The sequence below is a fragment of the Anolis sagrei genome, chromosome Y (genome assembly GCF_037176765.1).
Source record: "Anolis sagrei isolate rAnoSag1 chromosome Y, rAnoSag1.mat, whole genome shotgun sequence".
NCBI classification, from domain to species: Eukaryota; Metazoa; Chordata; class Lepidosauria; order Squamata; family Dactyloidae; genus Anolis; species Anolis sagrei.
This window is the reverse complement of record NC_090035.1, coordinates 12,044,119-12,065,966: the sequence shown is the minus strand read 5'-3', so window position 1 is coordinate 12,065,966 and position 21,848 is coordinate 12,044,119. Positions and strand designations below refer to the sequence as shown.

The 21,848-nt window shown below is 44.6% G+C and overlaps 1 protein-coding gene across 1 annotated transcript in view; it reads right to left on the bottom strand.

The window, feature by feature from the left end:
• LOC132781563 (unconventional myosin-XV) overlaps nt 1-21,606 on the bottom strand; it is an 89,910-nt gene extending 68,304 nt beyond the window's left edge. Inside the window, exons 1-11 of the mRNA XM_067461743.1 lie at nt 21,025-21,606; nt 17,968-20,970; nt 15,111-15,184; nt 14,220-14,283; nt 12,244-12,353; nt 10,236-10,310; nt 10,060-10,150; nt 7,579-7,580; nt 4,009-4,116; nt 1,379-1,445; nt 856-969 (exon numbers count right to left, since the gene is read on the bottom strand). Coding sequence (XP_067317844.1) covers nt 856-969; nt 1,379-1,445; nt 4,009-4,116; nt 7,579-7,580; nt 10,060-10,150; nt 10,236-10,310; nt 12,244-12,353; nt 14,220-14,283; nt 15,111-15,184; nt 17,968-20,970; nt 21,025-21,606 — 4,290 coding nt within the window. The remainder of the gene's footprint in view (nt 1-855; nt 970-1,378; nt 1,446-4,008; nt 4,117-7,578; nt 7,581-10,059; nt 10,151-10,235; nt 10,311-12,243; nt 12,354-14,219; nt 14,284-15,110; nt 15,185-17,967; nt 20,971-21,024) is intronic.
• Between the last annotated feature and the right edge of the window lie 242 nt (nt 21,607-21,848).

The following is a 21,848-nucleotide window of genomic DNA, read 5'->3' as shown; positions in this document are numbered from 1 at the left end:
CCACAAACGAATATTAAATTTTTATTTATATAGAGTAGCCGTCCCCTGCCATGCATTGCTGTGACCCAGTCTGTGTATATATGCTTTGTGTGTGTATATGTGTGTTTGTGTATATGTGTGTGAATGTATTATTTATTTTTTGGCTTTAAAGTCTCTTCGGCTTTGTTTTTCAGTGTTTTTATGAGTGATGGACACTCACTGGACTGATAGGTGTCTTGTGTCCAAATTTGGCGTCAATTCGTCCAGTGGTTTTTGAGTTATGTTAACCCCACAAACGAACATTACATTTTTATTTATATAGATGTGTGTGTATGTGTGTGTATACAACCAATCTCAAAGTATGTATGTATGTCTCTTGGTTGGTTAGTTGGTTGCTTGATTGGTTGGCTTGTATGTACTACAAAGGCTCCTGCATGACTTGATGGATCTGGACCAAACTTGGCAAACACCCCCTAATTATTGGGTTGTTGTACGTTTTTTCGGGCTATATGGCCATGGTCTAGAGGCATTCTCTCCTGACGTTTCGCCTGCATCTATGGGGAGCATCCCCTGAGGATGCTTGCCATAGATGCAGGCGAAACGTCAGGAGAGAATGCCTCTAGACCATGGCCATATAGCTCGAAAAAACCTACAACAACCCAGTGATTCCTGCCATGAAAACCTTCGACAATACATCCCCTAATTATAATTAAAAGGAATTATAATCCAGCCCATTTTGGGGCAAGGACCCCCCCCCCCAAATAAAAAACGTCAGGTATATATACTTGTTATGTATTTGTATATATATGTGTGTGTTTATGTAGATTTGCCCAACTTGCCCAACGGCACCTTGACTTCATGGCCATTGCTCCCTACCTGGTTGAGATAGTAGTAGGTTTCTGCCTCCTGGAGGCCAAATTTCCGCTTCTGCTGGGCAGGAAGTCCAGCCAGCATCTCATAAAAGATATGGTAGTTGCGTTCGTTTTTGGCCTAAGAAAGAGGCAAGAGAAGAGAGAGGATCATCGGCACCAAATCTGGGGTTGGAAAGGCATCGCCAAATTAATATCCCACATGATGGGGAATTGGGGTCCCATGTCCCACATATTTGCACCTTAGATATCCAGGAACAAAAATCGTGCTATATAGTGTATTGGTTGCTATTATTTTAATCAGACTCATTGCCTGAAAGAGACTCGAGAGGCCAGGGTTTGGATCTTGCTCTGCCATGGAAACGTAATGGAGACCTTGGGTGGGCCATGCTCTCTCAGCCTCAAGGGAAGCAAAGGAAAACCCTCTCCAAGTTTGGACAAGAAAACAGAGTCTCCGTAATGTCTGGAACGACTCGAAGACACACTACAAGAAGATGGTTAGGGAAATGCAAGTAAAGCACCCGCCTCACCTGAAAGACGACCCTCGATTTCTCCAGAAGGTACTGGGAAGTGATGGCACCGCAGATGGACCCGTTGCTGGGGAGACAAACAAATACATGGATTTGGGTTGGCTCGATCTGGCAAAGAGGTACATCTACACTGAAGAATGAATGCAGTTTGATACCACTTTAACCTCCATTGTTCATTGCTATAGCATCCTAGGAGTTGTAGTTTCCATTCTTGGGCAGAGACGTCTGAAGACCTTACTAATGTCCAGGATGCCATAGCATAGAGCTGGGACAATGGAAGTGGTATCAAACTATGCTAATTCAATAGTGCAGACACATCCATTGTATACCTAAAACTACATTAATTAGTAAAGGTAAAGGTTTTTCCCTGATATTAAGTCCAGTCGTGTCAGACTCTGGGGTGTGGTGCTCATCTCCATTTCTAAGTCGAAGAGCCGGTGTTGTCCGTAGACACCTCCAAGGTCACGTGGCCAGCATGACTGCAAGGACACCGTTAATTAATTAGTGAGTGCCATTTTATGTGTGAAGGGAGAAGATGGGAAGCGTCTCCTTTGATTTGCAGGAAACCACCCAAATGCTATAATGTCGGTGCCTTGGATTGAACTGGGAACAAGACAGGAGTTTCCTACTCCAGTAGTGAAGTTGCTTGATCTGAAATCCTTTTTTAAAATTAACAAATACCAACGAAATACATCAACACACATCAACAGCATTAGATACATTAGACAAGGTTATATGTAAAATATTTGAAGGAAAAAAAAGAAGAAAGAGGGGGAAAACAAAACAAAAATAATCTTAATCCCTCCCTACACACCAACATAGATACAATATATATTATTCCTATTACTTCCAGACTGCTTAATGTGGTAGTACTTATTTCTATACACTGACTTCCTTTCCACTTGTATATGTCCCTGTACATATAACTTATGTTTGGCCCTAAGGACTACTTGATTTCACTTTTATTCCACTTTTATGAACTTTTGTAGTTGCTGTTTTTTAAAAAGAAATTAATAAAGTTGTTTCAGTTTGTTTTGTTTAAAATATTTCTGTTTAGAGCTATGTTTTGGGTCAATAGATCCATATTCATGATATCTAATGCCTTCGCAATCCACCCATTCATTGTAGCTGTTTCTTTAGCTTTCCAGAAGCGGGCTATACTTATTCTGTAGCAAGGTAAAAGAAGATCTTATTACTATTTCTGTCAATTTGGAAATCTATAATTCCCAATAAAAAATATTTGGGTCGGAATTCAAATTTAAGTTGTAGAATTTCTTTCATCTTTTTGTATACAAAATAATCTTACACTCCCACCACATGTGCATAAAGGTGCCAGTGTTTTCCCCACATTTCCAACATGTATTACTAATCTTTCCCTTGCTATATTTGGCTAACTTTTCAGGGATTAAATACCACATATAAAACATCTTAAAGCAGTTTTCTTTGATCTCTTCTTGATCTGAAATCCTAACAGCTCTCTCTCTCATTTAAGGGCTGCAAAACATGAACATATTCATTTGATCTTGAGAAGCCTGCATCTGCCTCTCTCCTTCCCATGACTTTGCTTGCACCTGAATTTCCTGTCATAGAGTCATCCAGTGGGCCATCCAATCCAACCCCATTCTGCTAAGAAGCAGGAAAATTGCATTCAAAGCACCCCCGACAGATGGCCATCCAGCCTCTGTTTAAAAGTCTCCAAAGAAGGAGCCTCCACCACACTCCAAGAAGAGAGTTCCACTGTTGATCAGTTCTCACAGTCTGGAAGTTCTTTCTAATGTTCAGATGGAATCTCCTTTCTTCTCCTCGGGAACAGCCTGGTATCTCTGTCTAAGCCAGATGTTTCTTCAGATAAGCTAATGGTATCTTCCCTTCCCTGCTTGTTGGCTTCCAAAATAGTTTTAGTCCCACACTCAGAAACAACATCTCCGAAACCCCCTCCGGTCTCCCAACTGGAGAACCATCTTGCTCCAAAACCCCCTCCGTTCTCCCAACTGGAGAACCATCTTGCTCCAAAACCCCCTCCGGTCTCCCAACTGGAGAACCATCTTGCTCCAAAACCCCCTCCGTTCTCCCAACTGGAGAACCATCTTGCTCCAAAACCCCCTCCGTTCTCCCAACTGGAGAACCATCTTGCTCCAAAACCCCCTCCGTTCTCCCAACTGGAGAACCATCTTGCTCCAAAACCATCTCCAGTCTCCCAATTGGAGAACCATCTTGCTCCAAAACCCCCTCCGTTCTCCCAACTGGAGAACCATCTTGCTCCAAAACCATCTCCAGTCTCCCAAATGGAGAACCATCTTGCTCCAAAACCATCTCCAGTCTCCCAACTGGAGAACCATCTTGCTCCAAAACCCCCTCCATTCTCCCAACTGGAGAACCATCTTGCTCTGAAACTCCTTCCATTCTCCTAACTGGAGAATGATCTTGCTCCAAAACCCTCTCTGTCTGGGCACCCACAGAACCATCAGGCCCTGCAACCCCCAACCCCTCATCGTCATCAGCTGGCTGAATTACGACAATTATGTGCACACTAAATTCTACTCAATGGAATTCATATACAAATATATATTCCAGGTCGAAGCAAGCAGGCTGAAAGACAAGGGAGAAAGGAACAAGTGAGAGTTACTTACTCCTCCAGAAAAATTTCCACAAATTTCCCAAACCGGCTGGAGTTGTCGTTGCGCACCGTCTTGGCATTGCCGAAGGATTCCAGCAAAGGAGTGGCTTCGAGGATCTGGCTCGGAGCGAATGGGAAGAGATTCAGAATTCAAAAATTACAAATGTATACCTTTAATGCATCGTGACACGGAAAAAGCAAGAAGCAGTCCCTTCTAAAGCAAGGCATTCCAGAGGGAAAAGGAGGAAAGCGAGCAAAGCAAACCAGAGAGGACAGACTGTAAATCCAAGTATGCAGCTACACTGTTGAAAGAATTCAGTTTGACATCACTTTAACTGCCGTGGCTCAAGGTTATGGAATCCTGGGAGTTGTAATTTTGCAAGGTCTTTAGACTCTTTTGCCAAAGAGGGCTGGTGCTTAAGCAAACTGCAACTCCCAGGATTCCATAGCAATGCGCTTGGCAATTAAAGTGGTGTCAAACTGCATTTAGTCAATAGTATAGATGCAATGAAAGTCATCCTGGGAGTTGTAGTATGACCTCTTTGACACAGAAGGCTGAAGACTGTGTAAAACTATAACTCCTAGGATTTCACAGCATTGAGTGTCAAACTGCACTAAGTTAATGTGTCATCAAACTGCCTTAAAGCTACAGTATAGATCAGGCTTGGGCAAACTTCAGCCCTCCAGGTGTTTTGGACTTCCACAATTCCTAACAGCCTACCGGCTGTTAGGAATTGTGGGAGTTGTAGTCCAAAACACCTGGAGGGCTGAAGTTTACCAACGCCTGGTATAGATGCACCTGTAGTTTCCACCAAAGACCATAACCCCGAATAAACATTCTGTGTCTCTTCACTACTATAGGTCAATGCTACGGGATCTTGGGAGTTATAGTTTGGTGAGGCACCAACCCTCTTTGGCAGAGAAGGCACAAAGCCTGATAGAGCTGCAACTCCTATGATTCCACAGCTTTAAGCCATGGCAGTTAAAGCAGTGCCAAACTGTATTAATTCTACAATGCAGATGCATCTCTAGCTTATTTGGAAAGCATTCCCTAAAGCAATGGTTCTCAACCTGAGGTCCCCAGATGTTTTTGGCCTACAACTCCCAGAAATCCCAGCCAGTTTACCAGCTGTTAGGATTTCTGGGAATTGTAGGCCAAAAACATCTGGGGACATCAGGTTGAGAACCACTGCCCTAAAGAGCGCCTTCAAAAAGCAGCAAATAGAAGAGCTGTAGAGGGGGAGGATTTGCATAAATGGTCTATGGTGCAAACTTCGGGACTGGAGGGAAAGGTCATTATGGGGCAGAGTTCTTATTTGGAGGGGACAATGTCCACCTATGTTCCCCATATATGACCTGAAACAGAAAGACATGCAATTTGATCCACTCCATGAAATCACACAGAAATCCCAGCATCACAAAACCATCACTCCATACCTCTATCTGGGGAGACACCAGAACCGAAGCATCCAGGATTCAGAAACAGTAAACAATGAAAGTTAATGTTTCAGAAGGGAAGTCTTCCCTTTATCCACAGTCAAGGCATGTTTTATTTCAATGTTCACGTAGATCTGACTTTGTATCGGGCATGCTTTGCATCTATTCTCTACATTTTTAATTGCATCCTGATGTGAAATTTCAATTGGTTATAAAACTGCAGATGTTTTTAGCTGGAAGAATATAAATCTCTATACACACATAGAAAAGTGAAAGCAGGTATGTGTGTTTGTATGTTTGTTCCACAAACTCTCTTGCATGGATTGATAGATCCGGACCAAACCTGGTAAACATACTCTTCATTATCCAACTTAAAATACTGGCAAAGTTTCAATTTGAAAATCCCACCCCATTTGTGGCTAGGTCCCCCCCAAAAACAAATCAATATGTATGAATGCTGTTATCAGATGCAAGCACAAGAGGGCAGTATATAGATAGAAAGGCTAACTCAAAGGGAGAGATGAATGTTTGTTGGTTTGTTTGTTCTACAATATCTTTCATATACATTGATGGATCCGAACCAAACTTATTTATTTATTTATTCACTGCATTTTTACCCTACTCTATCTCAACCCTGAAAAGAACCCAGAGTGGCTTTTAAATTGGCAGCAATTCAATCCCACATTAACATAAGACAAACAAAAATACAATATACATTGTGCATTAAATAAAAAACAAAAACAAAACACTAGCATATAAATATATAAATAAGCTGTTAAAAGATTACACATAGACTAAAAATAATAATCCAGAAGCTGTTCTAATCATATTGGCCTTAACTTTGTTGCTGCATATAACTCTGCGCTACTCTCTAAATGCTTGGTTCAATAGCCAGGTTTTAACTTGTTTTCTAAAGGATAGGAGGGAGGTAAAAGGGTAAAGGTAAAGGTTTCCTCTTGACATTAAGTCTAGTTGTGTCCGACTTTGGGGGGTGGTGCTCATCTCCATTTCTAAGCCAAAGAGTCGGTGTTGTCCGTAGACACCTCCAAGGTCATGTGGTCATCACGACTGAACAGAGTACCATTACCTTCCTGCCAAAAAGGTACCTATTGATCTACTCACATTTGCATGTTTTTGAAATGCTAGGTTGGCAGAAGCTGGGGCTAACAGCGGGAGCTCACCCTTCTCCCCAGATTAAAACTGCCAACCAGCACGTTCACCAGCTCAGCAGTTTAACCTGCTGCGGCACCAGGAGGGGATGATCTAATTTTGCTAGGAAGGGAGCTCCAGATCCGAGGGGCCACCACTGAGAAGGCCCCGCCAACTGCACCTGCAAAGGAGCTGGGATTGAGCGCAGAGCACCCCCAGAAGATCTTCGCGTCTGGGTTGGTTCATAGAGGGAGATATGTTCGGACAGGTAAGCTGGACCAGAACTGTTTAGGGCTTTGAATTATGCTCGATAACAGATTGGCAGCCAGTGTAGCTGATGCAGCAGGGGAGTTGTATGTTCCCTATACGCTGCTCTGGTGAGCAGCCTGTCTGCTGACCGTTGGACTATTTGAAGCTTCCAAACAGTCTTCAAGGGCAGCCCCACACAGAGTGTGTTGCAGTAAACTAATCAAGATGTAACAAGAGTGTTGACAATCGTGGCTTCTCAAGCGACGGGCATAGATGGCGCACATTTTTTAACTGTGCAAAGGCTCCCCTGGCCACCATCGAAACCTGGGGTTCCAGGCTCAGTGATGAATCCAGGAGAACTCCCAAGCTGAGAACCTATGATTTCAAGGGGGAGTGTGACCCCATCCAGCACAGTCTGTAATCCTATACTCTGTTCAGCCTTTCGACTGACCATCTTGTCTGGATTCAGTTTCAGTTTGTTCACCTTCATCCAGATCGTCACAGCTATCAGACACAGGTTCAGAACCTGAACAGCCTCTTTAGGAGTTGGTGGAAAAGAGTGATAGAGTTGGACGTCATCAGCGTAAAGGTGGCATCGAATTCCAAAACTACGGATGACCTCTCCCAGCGCCTTCATGTAGATCAGTGGTTCTCAACCTGTGGGTCCCCAGGTGATTTGGCCTACAACTCCCAGAAATCCCAACCAGTATACCAAATATTAGGATTTCTGAGAGTTGAAGACCAAAACATCTGGGGACCCACAGGTTGAGAACCACTGATGTAGATGTTAAACAACATGGGGGACAATAGTGAACCCTGCGGGACACCACAGAACAAGAGATGTGGGGCTGAGCAGGTGTACCCCAACAACACTTTCTGGAAGTGATCCTCCAGGAAGGATTGGAGCCAATGCACAACAGTGCTGCCAAGTCCCATTTCTGTGAGGTTCTCCAGAAGGATAGGTTGGTCTTCAGTATCGAAGGCTGCTGAGAGGTCCAGGAGAACCAACAGGGACACACTCCTCCTGTCCAGTTCCCTGCGTAGATCATCTACTAAGGGAAATGGACAGGAGGAATGTGTCCATGTTGGTTCTCCTGGACCTCTGAGTTTCCTTCGATACCGAAGACCACGGTATCCTTCTGGAGCACCTCACAGAAAGGAGACCAAGGATGTCTCGGCTCCATGACCTGGCCTGAAGCCAGACTGCAATATATATTCTTCATGGTTCAACTCACATACCACAAATAAATGGGTATGTATGTATGTAGTGTTCAGACAAAACCACAAGAGGGCAGTATATAAAAGGATCGGCTCCTGGGCTATAAATGTATATGCAGTGCTCAAATGCAGCTACAAGAGGACAGTATATAGATAGAAAGGCTGACTAAAAGGGAGAGATGAATGTAGGTTTGTATGTTTATTCTGCAAAATCTCCTGCATGGCTTGATGGATCTGGAGTAAACTTAGGACACATACCTTTCATGACCCAACTTAAAATTCTGGCAGGATTTCAACATAAAAAAATCAACCTCATTTGAGGCTAGGCCCCCAAAACCGAATCAATATGTATGTGTGCATGCAGTACTCAGATGCAATCACAAGAGGGCAGCATATAGATAGAAAGGTTGACTCAAGGGGAGAGATTAATACATGTTTGTATGTTTATGCTGTAAAATCTCCTGCATGGCTTGATGGATCTGGACTAAACTTAAGACAAATACTCTTCATGATTCAACTTAAAATACTGGCAGGATTTCAACGTAAACAATCCACTTCATTTTTGACCATAACCCCAAAAGAGATAGAAAGGCTGACTCAAGGGGAGAGATTAATATATGTTTGTATGTTTATTCTGCACAATCTCCTGCACGGCTTGATGGATCTGGACTAAACTTAGCACACATACCCTTCATGATTCAACTTAAAATACTGGCAGGATTTCAATGTAAACAATCCACCTTATTTTTGACCATACCCCCAAAACTGAGTATATATGTATATGTCCATGCAGTACTCAGATGCAATCACAAGAGGGCAGCGAATAGATAGAAAAGCTGACTCAAGGGGAGAGATTAATACATGTTTGTATGTTTATTCTGCAAAATCTCCTGCACGGCTTGATGGATCTGGACTAAACTTAGCACACATACCCTTCATGATCCATCTTAAAATACTGGCAGGATTTCAACGTAAAAATTCCACCTCAGTATGGATTAGGCCCCCAAAACCAAATCATGTATCCATGCAGTACTCAGATTAATCACGAGAGGGCAGCATATAGATAGAAAGGCTGACTCAAGGACAGAGATTAATATATGTTTGTATGTTTATTCTGTAAAATCTCCTGCATGGCTTGATTGATCTGGACTAAACTTAGGATACATACCCTTCATGAACCAACTTATCCACCTCATTTTTGACCATGCCCCAAAAACTGAATCTATATTTATGTGTCCATGCAGTACTCAGATGCAATCACAAGAGGGCAGCATATAGATAGAAAGGCTGACTCAAGGGGAGAGATTAATACATGTTTGTATGTTTATTCTGTAAAATCTCCTGCATGGCTTGATGGATCTGGACTAAACTTAAGACAAATACTCTTCATGATTCAACTTAAAATACTGGCAGGATTTCAACGTAAACAATCCACTTCATTTTTGACCATAACCCCAAAAGAGATAGAAAGGCTGACTCAAGGGGAGAGATTAATACATGTTTGTATGTTTATTCTGTAAAATCTCCTGCATGGCTTGATGGATCTGGACTAAACCTAGGATAAATACTCTTCATGATTCAACTTAAAATACTGGCAGGATTTCAACGTAAGCAACCCACCTTATTTTTGACCATACCCCCAAAACTGAGTCTATATTTACGTGTCCATGTAGTACTCAGATGCAATCACAAGAGGGCAGCATATAGATAGAAAGGCTGACTCGAGGGGAGAGATTAATATATGTTTGTATGTTTATTCTGCACAATCTCCTGCATGGCTTGATGGATCTGGACCAAACTTGGTATATATATACTTCATTAACCAACTTAAAATACCGGTGAGAGTTCAATTAAAAAATCCACCCTGTTTAGAGCTAGGAGACCTAAAAAATAATAAATATGTATCTATCTATGCAGTGCTCGGATGCAACCACAAGAGGGAAGTATATAGTCAGAAAGGCTTACTCAGATGTAGAAATGAGGAATGGAGCTCTCCATGAGAACAACATACCTGTTGTGTTGCTGTGTGTTTCTGATTAATTGCCGCCAGGTAACGAAGGATCAGCTTGGTGGCTTCCGTTTTTCCAGAGCCGCTCTCACCGCTAGATGAAACACAATTGGTTTGTGCTTTAGAAAACCCTTTGCTTTTTCCTTGCAAACAGGGAGTAAAAGCAATAAAGGGCTCACCTTATAATAATACACTGGTTGAATTTGGCATCTCTCAGCTTGCTGTAGGCGATACTAGTGATGGCAAAAAGGTGACTAAAGAAAATATTGAAAGATACATTAATAACAGAAATCTTTGGAATAAATTAAAATCAAATATAGAGGGGAAATGAGAACATTGAATATGAAGGGGGAAATAAAATAAGGTATTATATCAGGGGAAAGTGTTGAAATATGTTATGATTAATTTAGATGAAAGGGGAAAATTGAGTGAGACACTGAGATGGGAAATTAAATATGAAATTATAAGAATGACATTTTAGTCATTTGTTTGTATTAATATTACTTGTGGGTAGGTATTAACTGTATTTGTTTATATTTAGCAGAAACTAAAGAAAAAACAACAACAACAATTATTATTATTATTATTATTGAGCCCCCGGTGGCACAATGGGTTAAACCCTTGTGCTGGCAGCACTGCTGACCAACAGGTCAGCGGTTCGAATCCGGGAGAGCGGGTTGAGCTCCCTCTGTCAGCTCCAGCTCCCCATGCAGAGACATGACAGAAACCTCCCACAAGGATAGTAAAACATCAAAACATCCAGGCCTCCCCTAGGTAATGTCCTTGCAGATGGCCATTTTTCTTACACTAGAAGCGACTTGCAGTTACTCAAGTTGCTCCTGACATGAAAAAATTATTATTATTATTATTATTATTATTATTATTATTATTGGATTGCTATGAGTTTTCTGGGCTGTAATGTTCCAGAAGCATTCTCCCCTGACGTTTTGCCCACATCTACAGCAGGCATCCTCAGAGGTTGTGAGGCCTGTTGGAAACTTGGCAAGTGGGGTGTGTGTGTATGTTTATTATATATATATATATATATATATATATATATATATATATATACACACACACACACATACATAAACACACACACATATATATCTGTGGAATAATGCCCAGGGTGGGAGAAAGAACTCTTGTCTGTTGGAGGCAGGTGTGAATGTTGCAATTGGCCAGCTTGATTAGCATTGAATGGCCTTGCAGCTTCAAAGCCCGAAAAAGAACAAAATCTGGCTATCAGTATTAAAATAAACTGTAAAATCAGGAAAGTAAATAAATAGCAGCACTAAAAAAACAGGGGAATTCCAGACAGGAAACAATCAGGGCCAGCTAACACCACCTAAAAAAGGATTCCCCCCAGGTGGGAAGCAGCCAGGTTTTGATGCTGCAAGGCCATTTAATTCTAATGTGGTCTTGCAGCTTCAATGTGGCCAGTTGCAACATTCACACTTGTCTCCAACAGATGCCTGCCATAGATGTGGGCGATATGTCAGAAGAGAATGCTTCTGGAACATGGCTAGACAGCCCGAAAAACTCACAGCATCCCAGTCATTCTGGCCATCAAAGCCTTCAACAACATATTATGTATGTATGTATGTATGTATGTATTAGCTGTGGGGCACAAGATAAAAGCACCTATAAAATCACATATGAAATTATAATTAAAATGCAACCATATAGAACAGAAGTACATCATAACATTTTGATAAATGGCTTGATAAAGGGGGATATTCAAAGGGACATAATATACACCAATATCAATTTGCAAAAGTTGCAGCGTAATTGTATGGGGTTGCACCAAATAGATCGGAAACTAGCTCAGTATATGGCCCAGTTATAGATAATCCAGCCAGAATTTCACATCCAGAATTTAACGATACGCATTGAACAACATTTTGGGCGGCCTGATAGTACTAAAAACCAGCTTCTGCTTTACCTATATCATATGGCGCTCCCAAATCTATGCCAGGTTTTGGTTCACGTGCATTAAAAGCGCCCGGAATTGAGTTAAACCCAAGGTTCAGGCCTTAGCAAGAGTTTGAAATCCTGGAGTGGATCCTTTGCCCCGCTGACATGGAGGTGGATCAGCACCCCATTTAAAAATGGGGACAAATGCGGATTGTTTTGTAAGGAAGCGACATGCCTCGAAGTTGAGTTTGCAAAGCAAGAGAGACTTACGGCGGGTTCTCCCCGAGAGCTTTGCCTTCGTATTGCAGCACTTGTTCGGTCCCGTAAATGTTGTACATTTTGTAAGGGTTCATCGAGACTAAGATGCTCCCGATGTAAGTCTGAAAGAGAAAGAAAAGAAATCCAAATGGAACAATATACATTTTGAATGCTTGCACTGCAGCAGGGGAGCGATTCACGCGGTGCTGCGGATATCAGTGGACTACAAACCCCAGCAGTTGCTAAATCTGCTTTGCACATGACAAAGGATACAGGGAGATGCAGTCCAATGGCATCCAGAGAGTAATTGTGATTTTTGTGTGTGTGTGTCAAGAGCGACTTGAGACTGCAAGTCACTTCTGGTGTGCGAGAATTGGCCGTCTGCAAGGACGTTGCCCAGGGGATGTCCGGATGTTTTACCATCTTATTTATTTATTTACAGTATTTATATACCACTTTTCTCACCCCTGAGGGGAGAAAAATAATAATTTGTATTAATAATTGCAAAAAATAATGGCAAAATTCAATGCCTTACATACATAAATAGTACATTAAACATACTCCATATTTACTTCTTGAACTGCATTACTTCATTAGTCAAAAGCTTGGTTCCATAGCCACGCTTTTGTTCTCTTTCTAAAGGCCAGGAGGGAGGCTTCTCTCATATGAGAGGCAGGAATGTTGCATTCAAATCACCCCTGACAGCTGGATGGCCATCTGTCAGGGGTGATTTGAATGCAACATTCCTGCTTCTTGGCAGGGGGTTGGACTGGATAGCCCATGAGATCTCTTCCAACTCTTTGAGTCTATGATTCTCCCATGTTCACACATAAGAAGCTGGAGCTGACATATGGGAGCTCCCCTCACTCCCCGGATTCGAACCGCCGACCTTTCGGTCAGCATCTTGCTGGCACAAGAGTTTAACCCATTGTGCCACCGGGGTGATGAAAGAGTTGTATATTCTGGCATAGACGGGGGTTGGATTAGATGGCTGCAAGTGGCATCAAAGTGCATCAATTCTGCAATGTGGATGTACCTCCAAATGTGCAAAGAGCAAACAGAAAGCCAACCAGAGCAAGGAGAGAAGGGCAGATTCTTGTCTGGATTGACATTCTGAATCCAATTCTTTCCTTCTTCTTAGTTTGTAAATGTATGTGTATATGTGTGTGTGTGTGTGTGTGTGTGTGTGTAGGGGGTGTGTGCATATATGTGTGTGTATGTGTGGGTGTATGTACTTATCTATCTATCGCAGGCATAGGCAAACTTGGGCCCTCCAGGTGTTTTGGACTTCAACTCCCACAATTCCTACCTTTCCTTTCCCCCCACTGTTTAAATACATAGCTGTTTTGTATGTTATTTTGGGGTCTTGGCCACGTATAAAACATGTTGTTCTCATGTAAGATTCCCAATACATTCTCCATTTGATATATAAATAAGATAAAGGCGCAATGATTTCATTTTTTTAAAATTCAAAGAGCAGAGGGAAATATATAAGAAACCATCAGGGCCAGCTAACACCTCCCAACAAAGGATCCCCCCAGGCAGGAAGCAGCCAGGCTTTGAGGCAGCAAGGCTATTCAATGCTAATTATTTGCAACATTTACAGTTGCCTCAAGCAGAAAATAATTCTTTCTCCCACCCTGAACATATATTCTACAGATAAATAAACCCCGCTTGCCAAGTTTCCAACAGACTTCACAACCTCTGAGGATGCCTGCCATAGATGTAGGTGAAACATCAGAAGAGAATGCTTCTGGAACATGGCCAGACAGCCCGGAAAACTCACAGCAACCCATATAGAAGATTCTCGCTAGTTTATTGTCACTTGATGATCACAACAACCTTGAGAGGTAGGATTGAGACGAATAGTATAACTTAGTGTAGAGCGATGCTTTATGCTAAACTCACAATCCCAAAATGGGATGATCATGAGTTTTTAAGGAGAGAGAAATGAGCCAAAGGGTAGAATGATACTTCAAGCCACTTACGTAAATGAGTCCCTTTTCAAATCTCTTCTTGAGGTTCTGGAGAACGATGCTTTCTTTGAGTTCCCTGCAACGGAGAGAAATAAAAAGGCTGGGCAAAGCCTGCTTCTAAGGGATGACAACACCCATAATCCTGGAGGGGGGACCGTGGGACTTGTAGTCCCCCAGAAAGCAACTTCCCTGAGATGTTGTTGGAGTGCAGCGATAGAGAATTGCACCTCCAAGTGGATGGTGAGATCTCAAAGAAACGTCAAATAGTCCTGCTCTGCAGGATGCATTTACTGAACTGATTAGCAACTGACGGAACTAAAATTGCTTGTCTCTGCAAGAGAATTGCAATGGAGGTTACTAAACACTAGTTGGATGGTACCCTGGACTCCTTCTCCTTCTCCTTCTCCTCCTTCTCCTCCTCCTCCTCCTCCTTCTGCTTCTGCTTCCCGCTTCTACTACTACTACTACTTCTACTACTACTTCTTCCGCTTCTACTTCTACTTCTACTTCTACTTCTACTTCTACTACTTCTACTTCTACTTCTTCTTCTACTTTTACTACTTCTACTTCTACTTCTACTTCTTCTTCTACTTTTACTACTTCTACTTCTACTTCTACTTCTACTTCTTATTCTTATTCTTATTCTATTTGTTTATACCAGTGTTTCTCAACCTTCCTAATACAGTGACTCCTTAACAGGGCTCCTCATGTTGTGGTGACCCCCAAACATAAAATTATTTTCGTTACTATATACATACATGCACACACACACACACACACACACACACACACACATCCTTCTGGTCCCAATCTGAGAGAAAGTTGCCTCTTAGGCTCTGGGATGTTCCCCATTTTTCTAATATTGAGACATTGTTATGGTTCCCAAATGCATCGTCCACTTACTCCAATTGAGTCATGTCTTCCACGCCGTCATCTCCTTGCTGGGCCCCAGACTGCAAGTTGTGGACGGAGTGCATCTGCGTTTTGCAAAGGGACGAAAAAGAAAGTCAGCACATGCTCAGAGGCCGGACCTTGCGGGAGAAAGTGTTGGGGTTCATTCCCTGACTGCAAAAGTCTCTTGTGCCATCAAGTCTTTAGATCTCAGTGAGTAGTTAGACCAGGAATAAGATTAGAGTGAGGCATTCCTCCCTTCTCATTCCTATGCATTCTTATCTCTTCTTGCTTGCCACTATCTCCTCCCCCTTTGAAGATGTTGTTGATGAGGTATCTTCCTCTTTAAAGGGATTTTTATTGCCCTGGGTTTGGCCATGTGGTCATTCTCCATTTTGGCCTCTCTCTCTTCTGCTTTTGTCTTCCTTCCAGTGAGGACGCATTTTGCCTTTCTCCAGGCAAAATGTAACCGCATGGATATTTTTACTCTCCACCCTTTTACTTTTCTTAGAATATGAGCTTAGTAAGCTAGTTATCCCCAAAACCTTTTCTATCCAATTCTCCACTTTGGCCTCTCTCTTATGCTTTTGTCTTCCTTCTACTGAGGACGCATTTTGCCTTTCTCCAGGCAAAATGTAACTGCATGGATATTTTTACTCTTTACCCTTTTACCTTTCTTAGAATATGAGCTTAGTAAGCTAGTTATCCCCAAAACCTTTTCTATCCAATTCTCCATTTTGGCATCTCTCTTCTGCTTTTGTCTTTTTTCTACTGAGGACACATTTTGCCTTTTTCCAGGCAAAATGTAGCTGCATGGATACTTTTGATATTATTTCCTTTTATCTTCTTTAGAAGATGAGCTTAGTAAGCTAGTTAGCTCCTATCTATAATGGATTTATTTTTACTTCATTATTTATTTACAGTTTTTAAATATTTACAGTAAATATTTGAACCTAAAGTTGTGACTCTGCAATATTGTGCCATCCTGTTGAATGGTAGCTCATCCTGACTTACCCCGTGTAAGTTTCAGCTGGTTATGCACTTTGCTTCTAGCACTCTGCTATATTTATGGTGGAATCACCCCAAGTGAGTGTTATTTTTGAGCCGAACAGCGCAGATTCCCCATCAGAAAGCCCCAAGCGAAATGGGATGAGCTTTGCTCACATCTCTTGTGGTCACTCAAGGGCCTAAAGAACGGTAAGCAAATACTCATCGTAAAAGTAAAAATAAAAGGGATCCGCTGGGCCCATCCCTGTGCGTGCAACAAGAGTCGGCTTGGCTCTAATTAACCCTCTGCTCTTGTTCTGGGCCCGTCTCCATGTCAGGGATCAAATCCCAACATTAGCATCCCGGGCCTTTGTGCCTCCCATCTTCACGCTGCTCCTTGTATTCCCTCTCTTACAGCCTCTGAGTATGTGAGCTGGAAAGGTTCCTTTTCTCAACTACAAATCCCAGAATCCCACTATCAAAAGGACACCTCTTTTTGGACTGCAACACCCAAGCAACTGGGTTGATGTTTTTTTTTTTTTTGGGCTGTACGGTCATGTTCCAGAAGCATTCTCTCCTGATGTTTTGCCCATGTCTATGGCAGGCATCCTCAGAGGTTGTGAGGTCTGTTGGAAACTAAATAAGGGAGGTTTATATATCCCACACTGGACCTTCCACAGACATATAATCCTGACTTGTGAATGTTGCAGTCGGCTGCCTTGATTAGTATTGAATGACCTTTCAGCTTCAAAGGCTGGCTGCTTGCTGCCTGGAGGAATCCTTTGTTGGGAGGTGTTAGCTGGCTTCAAGCAGACAAGAGTTCTTTTCCCCGCCTTGAACATTATTCCACAGATATATACACCCCACTTGACTAGTTTGCAACAGACCCCTCAACCTCTGAGGATGCCTGCCATAGATGTGGGTGAAGCGTCAGGAGAGAATGCTTCTGGAACATGGCCACACAGCTAAAAAATACACAGCAACCCAGTGATAGATGTGGGTGAAACGTCGGGAGAAAATGCTTCTGGAACATGGCCACACAGCCTGAAAAAATACACAGCAACCCAGTGATAGATGTGGGTGAAACGTCAGGAGAGAATGCTTCCGGAACATGGCCACACAGCCTGAAAAAATACACAGCAACCCAGTGATAGATGTGGGTGAAACGTCAGGAGAGAATGCTTCCGGAACATGGCCACACAGCTAAAAAAATACACAGCAACCTAGTGATTCCAGCCATGAAAGCCTTCGACAACACACCCAAAAAACTAACATCCAAAGCAAACTCGTTCTATGAATGTCACAGCTTCTTCTGGACTACGTATCCCAGCATCCACCCTGGCCAGCATGAGTACCAAACTAACAGCGATTGCATTCTCCAAACAGCAGAGAAAGAGAAAAGTTCTTTTCCTGGACTGCAACGCCCAGAATCCCCCTCTCCAAAGAGTACAGTACATAAACTAACTTGTTCCTTGAGTAATACCGCTGAGGAATGGCTCCTTTTCTGGACTGCTACACCCATAATCCTCTGAAGCTCTGATGTAGATAGGTGAGGGCATTCTCAATAGGGTTGAGTTATTCAAGGTTCAGCACCTTGGACAGCTGCTACTCAAATGCAAAACAAGCTCCTCACTGTTGCAGACACTGGAAGCATCAGCACTGTAGACTTGATGCACTTTGACCCTACTTTAGCTCAATTCTCTGGGACCCTGGGAGTTGTAATTTTACAAGGTCTTGAGCCATCTCCAATGAATAGTCCTGTTGCTTCACCAAACTCCCAGGATTCCATAGTCTTGAGCCGTGGAAGTTGACGCGGTGTCAAAATGCATGAAGTGCACAGTAAAAATGCACCCACAGAAGCCACCAGGTCACCCAAAATTACCTTGCACTGCCAATTACTGTTGGTTCCACCATAGTCTTGCTTGTGCACCGACGACCCTCGTGTCAAGTACCAGAAGAGGCTGCTTCCGCCCCGGCGAGAGCCCTTCCGCTTGGAGCTTCCGGTCGGAGGGCGCTGGTAGAGCTTCCCCGTTGCCCATTCGTTGGGCATCTCGTGAACGTGGACGGTGTGGTAGTCGCTCCAGGGTTGGTTTTGCCGGCCGGAGGACCTCCTGAAGGAAGAACCCATCCGATGGATCTGTGGGGTCACCACGGCGTACCTCCCCAAACCGTCCTCCATTCCATGTTCTAGAAACTCATCTGGAAAATGGGGAGGACCTGGTCTTGGAGGCTGTTCATATCTATCTTGGAAAGGTGGGGAATAATAAGCCATGGATGGACCACCTCGTGACCCTTTAAATGAGTATCTCCGCTGGGATGCCGGGCTGCCTAAATTACCAGCAGGAGCACCGTAGGACATATTCCCAGAGGAATATTTGCGGGTCATCTTCGGAGTAAGTGACAGAGTGTAGTCCCCTTCTCCCACTGTCTCAGCGAACGGCTCCTCGGGGAAAGACCTTCTAGAAAGCGCTGGAGAAGGTCCAGGGGAGTGACCAAACTGAGCCTGGTATGGACTGACATCTTCCAGATCCATGTAGGAAGCGGGTTGTGCCATCCCGGCAAGAGGCTGGCCAATCCGTTGAAGGAAGGCCTTGCGGGCGCTAGGGGCCGGACTTGGTGGTTGTTGAGGGAAATTGGAAACACTTCTTAGACTTGCGGAAGACCCTCTCTTGGGCAAGGAATTCCTCCGGCCTCTTAGTCCATTTCCTGGAGGGTAATCCCATTGTTCTTGTGGCCAGTATGGTGTCTCCGCTGACCCTTCAGCCTCGTCGTAAGGCTGAGCATATGGAGACGGATCTATTGGCGATTCGCGGATGGTGACCCTCCGGCTGCCTTGCCTGCTCGGCATGTGAGGGGAGTCCCGGGCGGATAAAATGGGGGACTGTGGTACAAATTGCCTCATGTACTGATCCCGCATTAATGGCTTCACCGCTTTGGTGGGGGGCTCGTTCTGTCTGTTCCAAGCTTGTGGGAACCTCCCCATGGGGTCAACAGGGAAATTGTTCATCTTTCTCGGGGGCCGAAAGGGATTTGGGGCTGGATGAGATGATGGGCCATACCTTCCTGGAAAGTCCTCATCCTCGGCTGAGCCAGGCTTATAGGGAGCATAGAACAAAGAGCGGCTGAAAGGAATACCCGTCTTTAGGGTCTGTACGGAGGCTAAGCTTGAGGATGATGGGTTGCGTTTATTTGCAAGTGTGTTGCGTGCTGTCATTTGAGGTGAAGAAGATGACTGCATGGCAGAACCTCCTGTTGGGTTCTTCTTCATGGGTTGATTTCGCCAGTTGGAGCCCAATGATCTTAGAGACGTGGATGAGTTCTGTCTCTGTGAAAGTTGAGGGGAGCTTTTGTTGATGGCAGACATGGGGTTGGATTTCCACAATGAGGTGCCAACGCCTTGGTGGCCCTTCTTGGAGGAGGGCAATCCCAGGAACGGGAGCGTATTGTGCAGTTCTTCGTGAAGAGCATCTCGTAACCGCACCGAGGGATGAGATGGTGGAAGAGCCCCGTACCGCCTCGCGGGTTTTGGAGAAGGGTCTGAACTCGGCATTTCAAAGTGTCGCATTGGGGGTGGTTGAGGAGAAGCAGGCCTTGTCAGCCATCTTTCACTGAACAGTGAAGGACCTCTTTGCATTGGAGGAGGCGTAGGAGGCCTGGTTGGTCCTCCACTCCTGCGGTGCTTCAGGATGGGCTTTGGTTGGGAGAGGGTCTTTTGTAGAAACTGGCCAAGGGGGCTTCCATACTCCCTTGGGGAGATATCAGGGTTGCTTGGACTCATTCTGCTGCCGAAATTTCTCCCAGTTGGGTTTCTATAGAGAGGCCTTTGCAGCTTGGTGACAAAGCAGCTAGGCAACATCTTCGAAAAGGTCCCCGCAGACCTAGGGGGGTCCAGATTCTGATTGTCAAACTGGGCAAAGGGAGAAACTAAAGGCTCAGACTCCTCCTCCTCCACTTCTTCCTCTTCTTCCTCTTCCTCAAGATCCCAAGGACTAAAAGGAAAGTGTGGGGAAGGTGGGAGCGTGACGTCAAGTTTGTCTACGCCGAACAGCTTCACTTGGGGCCTTGGAAAAAGCCGGAACCCCCTGTTCAAAGACAGCTGAGAGGTCAAATCATCTATCCCACCTTGTTGTCCAGGAGGAGAAGAGTGAAAAGAAGGGAAGCGGTAACCCGCTAGGCCTCCCTCGTTGCCTTCAGTCTCGTCTGTCTCTGCAATGTCATCCAACGGATAAGCATAAGGGTTGTAGGAAGCCTGCGTCTCAGAGGGCCACTCCTGTTCGCTGTAGCTGACTTCGTGCTGAGAGTAGACATCCTCGTTGGGATACTCCACCTGACCCGTCTCTTCGTAAGTGGGCCCTTGTGGCCCTTCGACCCCTTCGTACTCATTTCCGAAGCCATCGTAGGGTTCATAGGGCGAATAACTGGCCGAGGGGGCATATTGCTGTTGGTTTTTATACTTGTGGTAGTCATACTGGTCTTGGTCATAGTAGTCCACTGGGTCTTCTATAATAGTCCTGCTCCGATATGGCCCGTTTCTTTCAAGGTAACCACGGCGGGAGGAGGACAGTGGGTCATAACTGCTCTCCTCTCGGTAGTCACCGTAGTTATCAGCCGGCACGCCAGAATCCAGTTTGTCCCAGTAACCAAATTCTTCCTGGTTTTGGCCGTAGAGAGTGTCTCTTCCAGGAATCTTCTTCATATTTGCTCGGTGCTTCAGAACTTCATCCCCAGAAGGGAAGGGGAGCTTCTTGGCCCCGATCCGATTCAACCAGGATTCGTCGGTCACCCTTGAGTTGTGTGCGCAAGTGCAATGGTCGGACATGAACCTCCGGGCCAACCAGTTGGTAGCGGAGGCCACTTTGCTGACAATCTGGGCCCGGAGCTTGAACTTCTCCTTGGGCTTGCCTCTCTTCCGGAAGATGCTCCTGAAAAACCCTCCCGCTTGTTCTTCCGTTTTTCGGCCACCCAACCGGATCAGCATGAATGAGGGCTTCTTGGTCGCTCCGGGTGCCGGCTCTTCTTTCTTCTTCTTCTTCTTCCCCAACTCCTTGAAGCGCATCATGAGGTTGGAGGTGGACTTCATCACCCCCGTGTTTTTGTTCTTGGTCTTCTTCCGCTTGGTGCTGTGCTTCTTCAGGCCCCAGAAGAAGCGGGAGGCGTTCTTGAAATGGGACTTCTTGGGCGTCTTCTTCTGTCCGGGCCCTTTGAAGCCCATGACCATCTTGGAGGTGCTCTTCAGGCTTCGCTTCTTCGCAGGCTTCGCCGGACCCTCCTTTTTGGCCATGGCCATGGCCTTGGTGGCCCCTTTCAGCTGGGCTTTGGCATTGTCCTTCTTGGCCCCTTTCTTCTTCTCAGGCACCGCTTTCACCGGCTTCTCCTCCACTTTGGCCGCCCCCTTCTTCCCTGCTTTGGCCGCCCCTCTCCTGTCCCTCCCTTTCCTCTTTGGGTCTTCCTCGCTCTCCGCTTCCTCTTCCTCCACCAACTCGCTGCCCATCTCGCTCTCCTCTGCATTGCTTTTGCTCATGTTGGCCTCCGACACGTCCTCCGAGTCACTGAGGACCTTCCCCTTCTTGGCCCCGGCGTCTTCCTCTTTCCCTTTCTTAACCGTTTTCTTGGTGCAGCAGGAATCGCATTATTTGCTTCGTCTCCGCCACTTTGCCACAAAGTTCAGAGGTTGGCAAGGAGGGATGAGGAGGAGGAGAAGGAGCCGAATCCCTCCTGTAATGATTTCTTTCAGGGCGAAACCCTCATGCCGTTCCTTCCAAA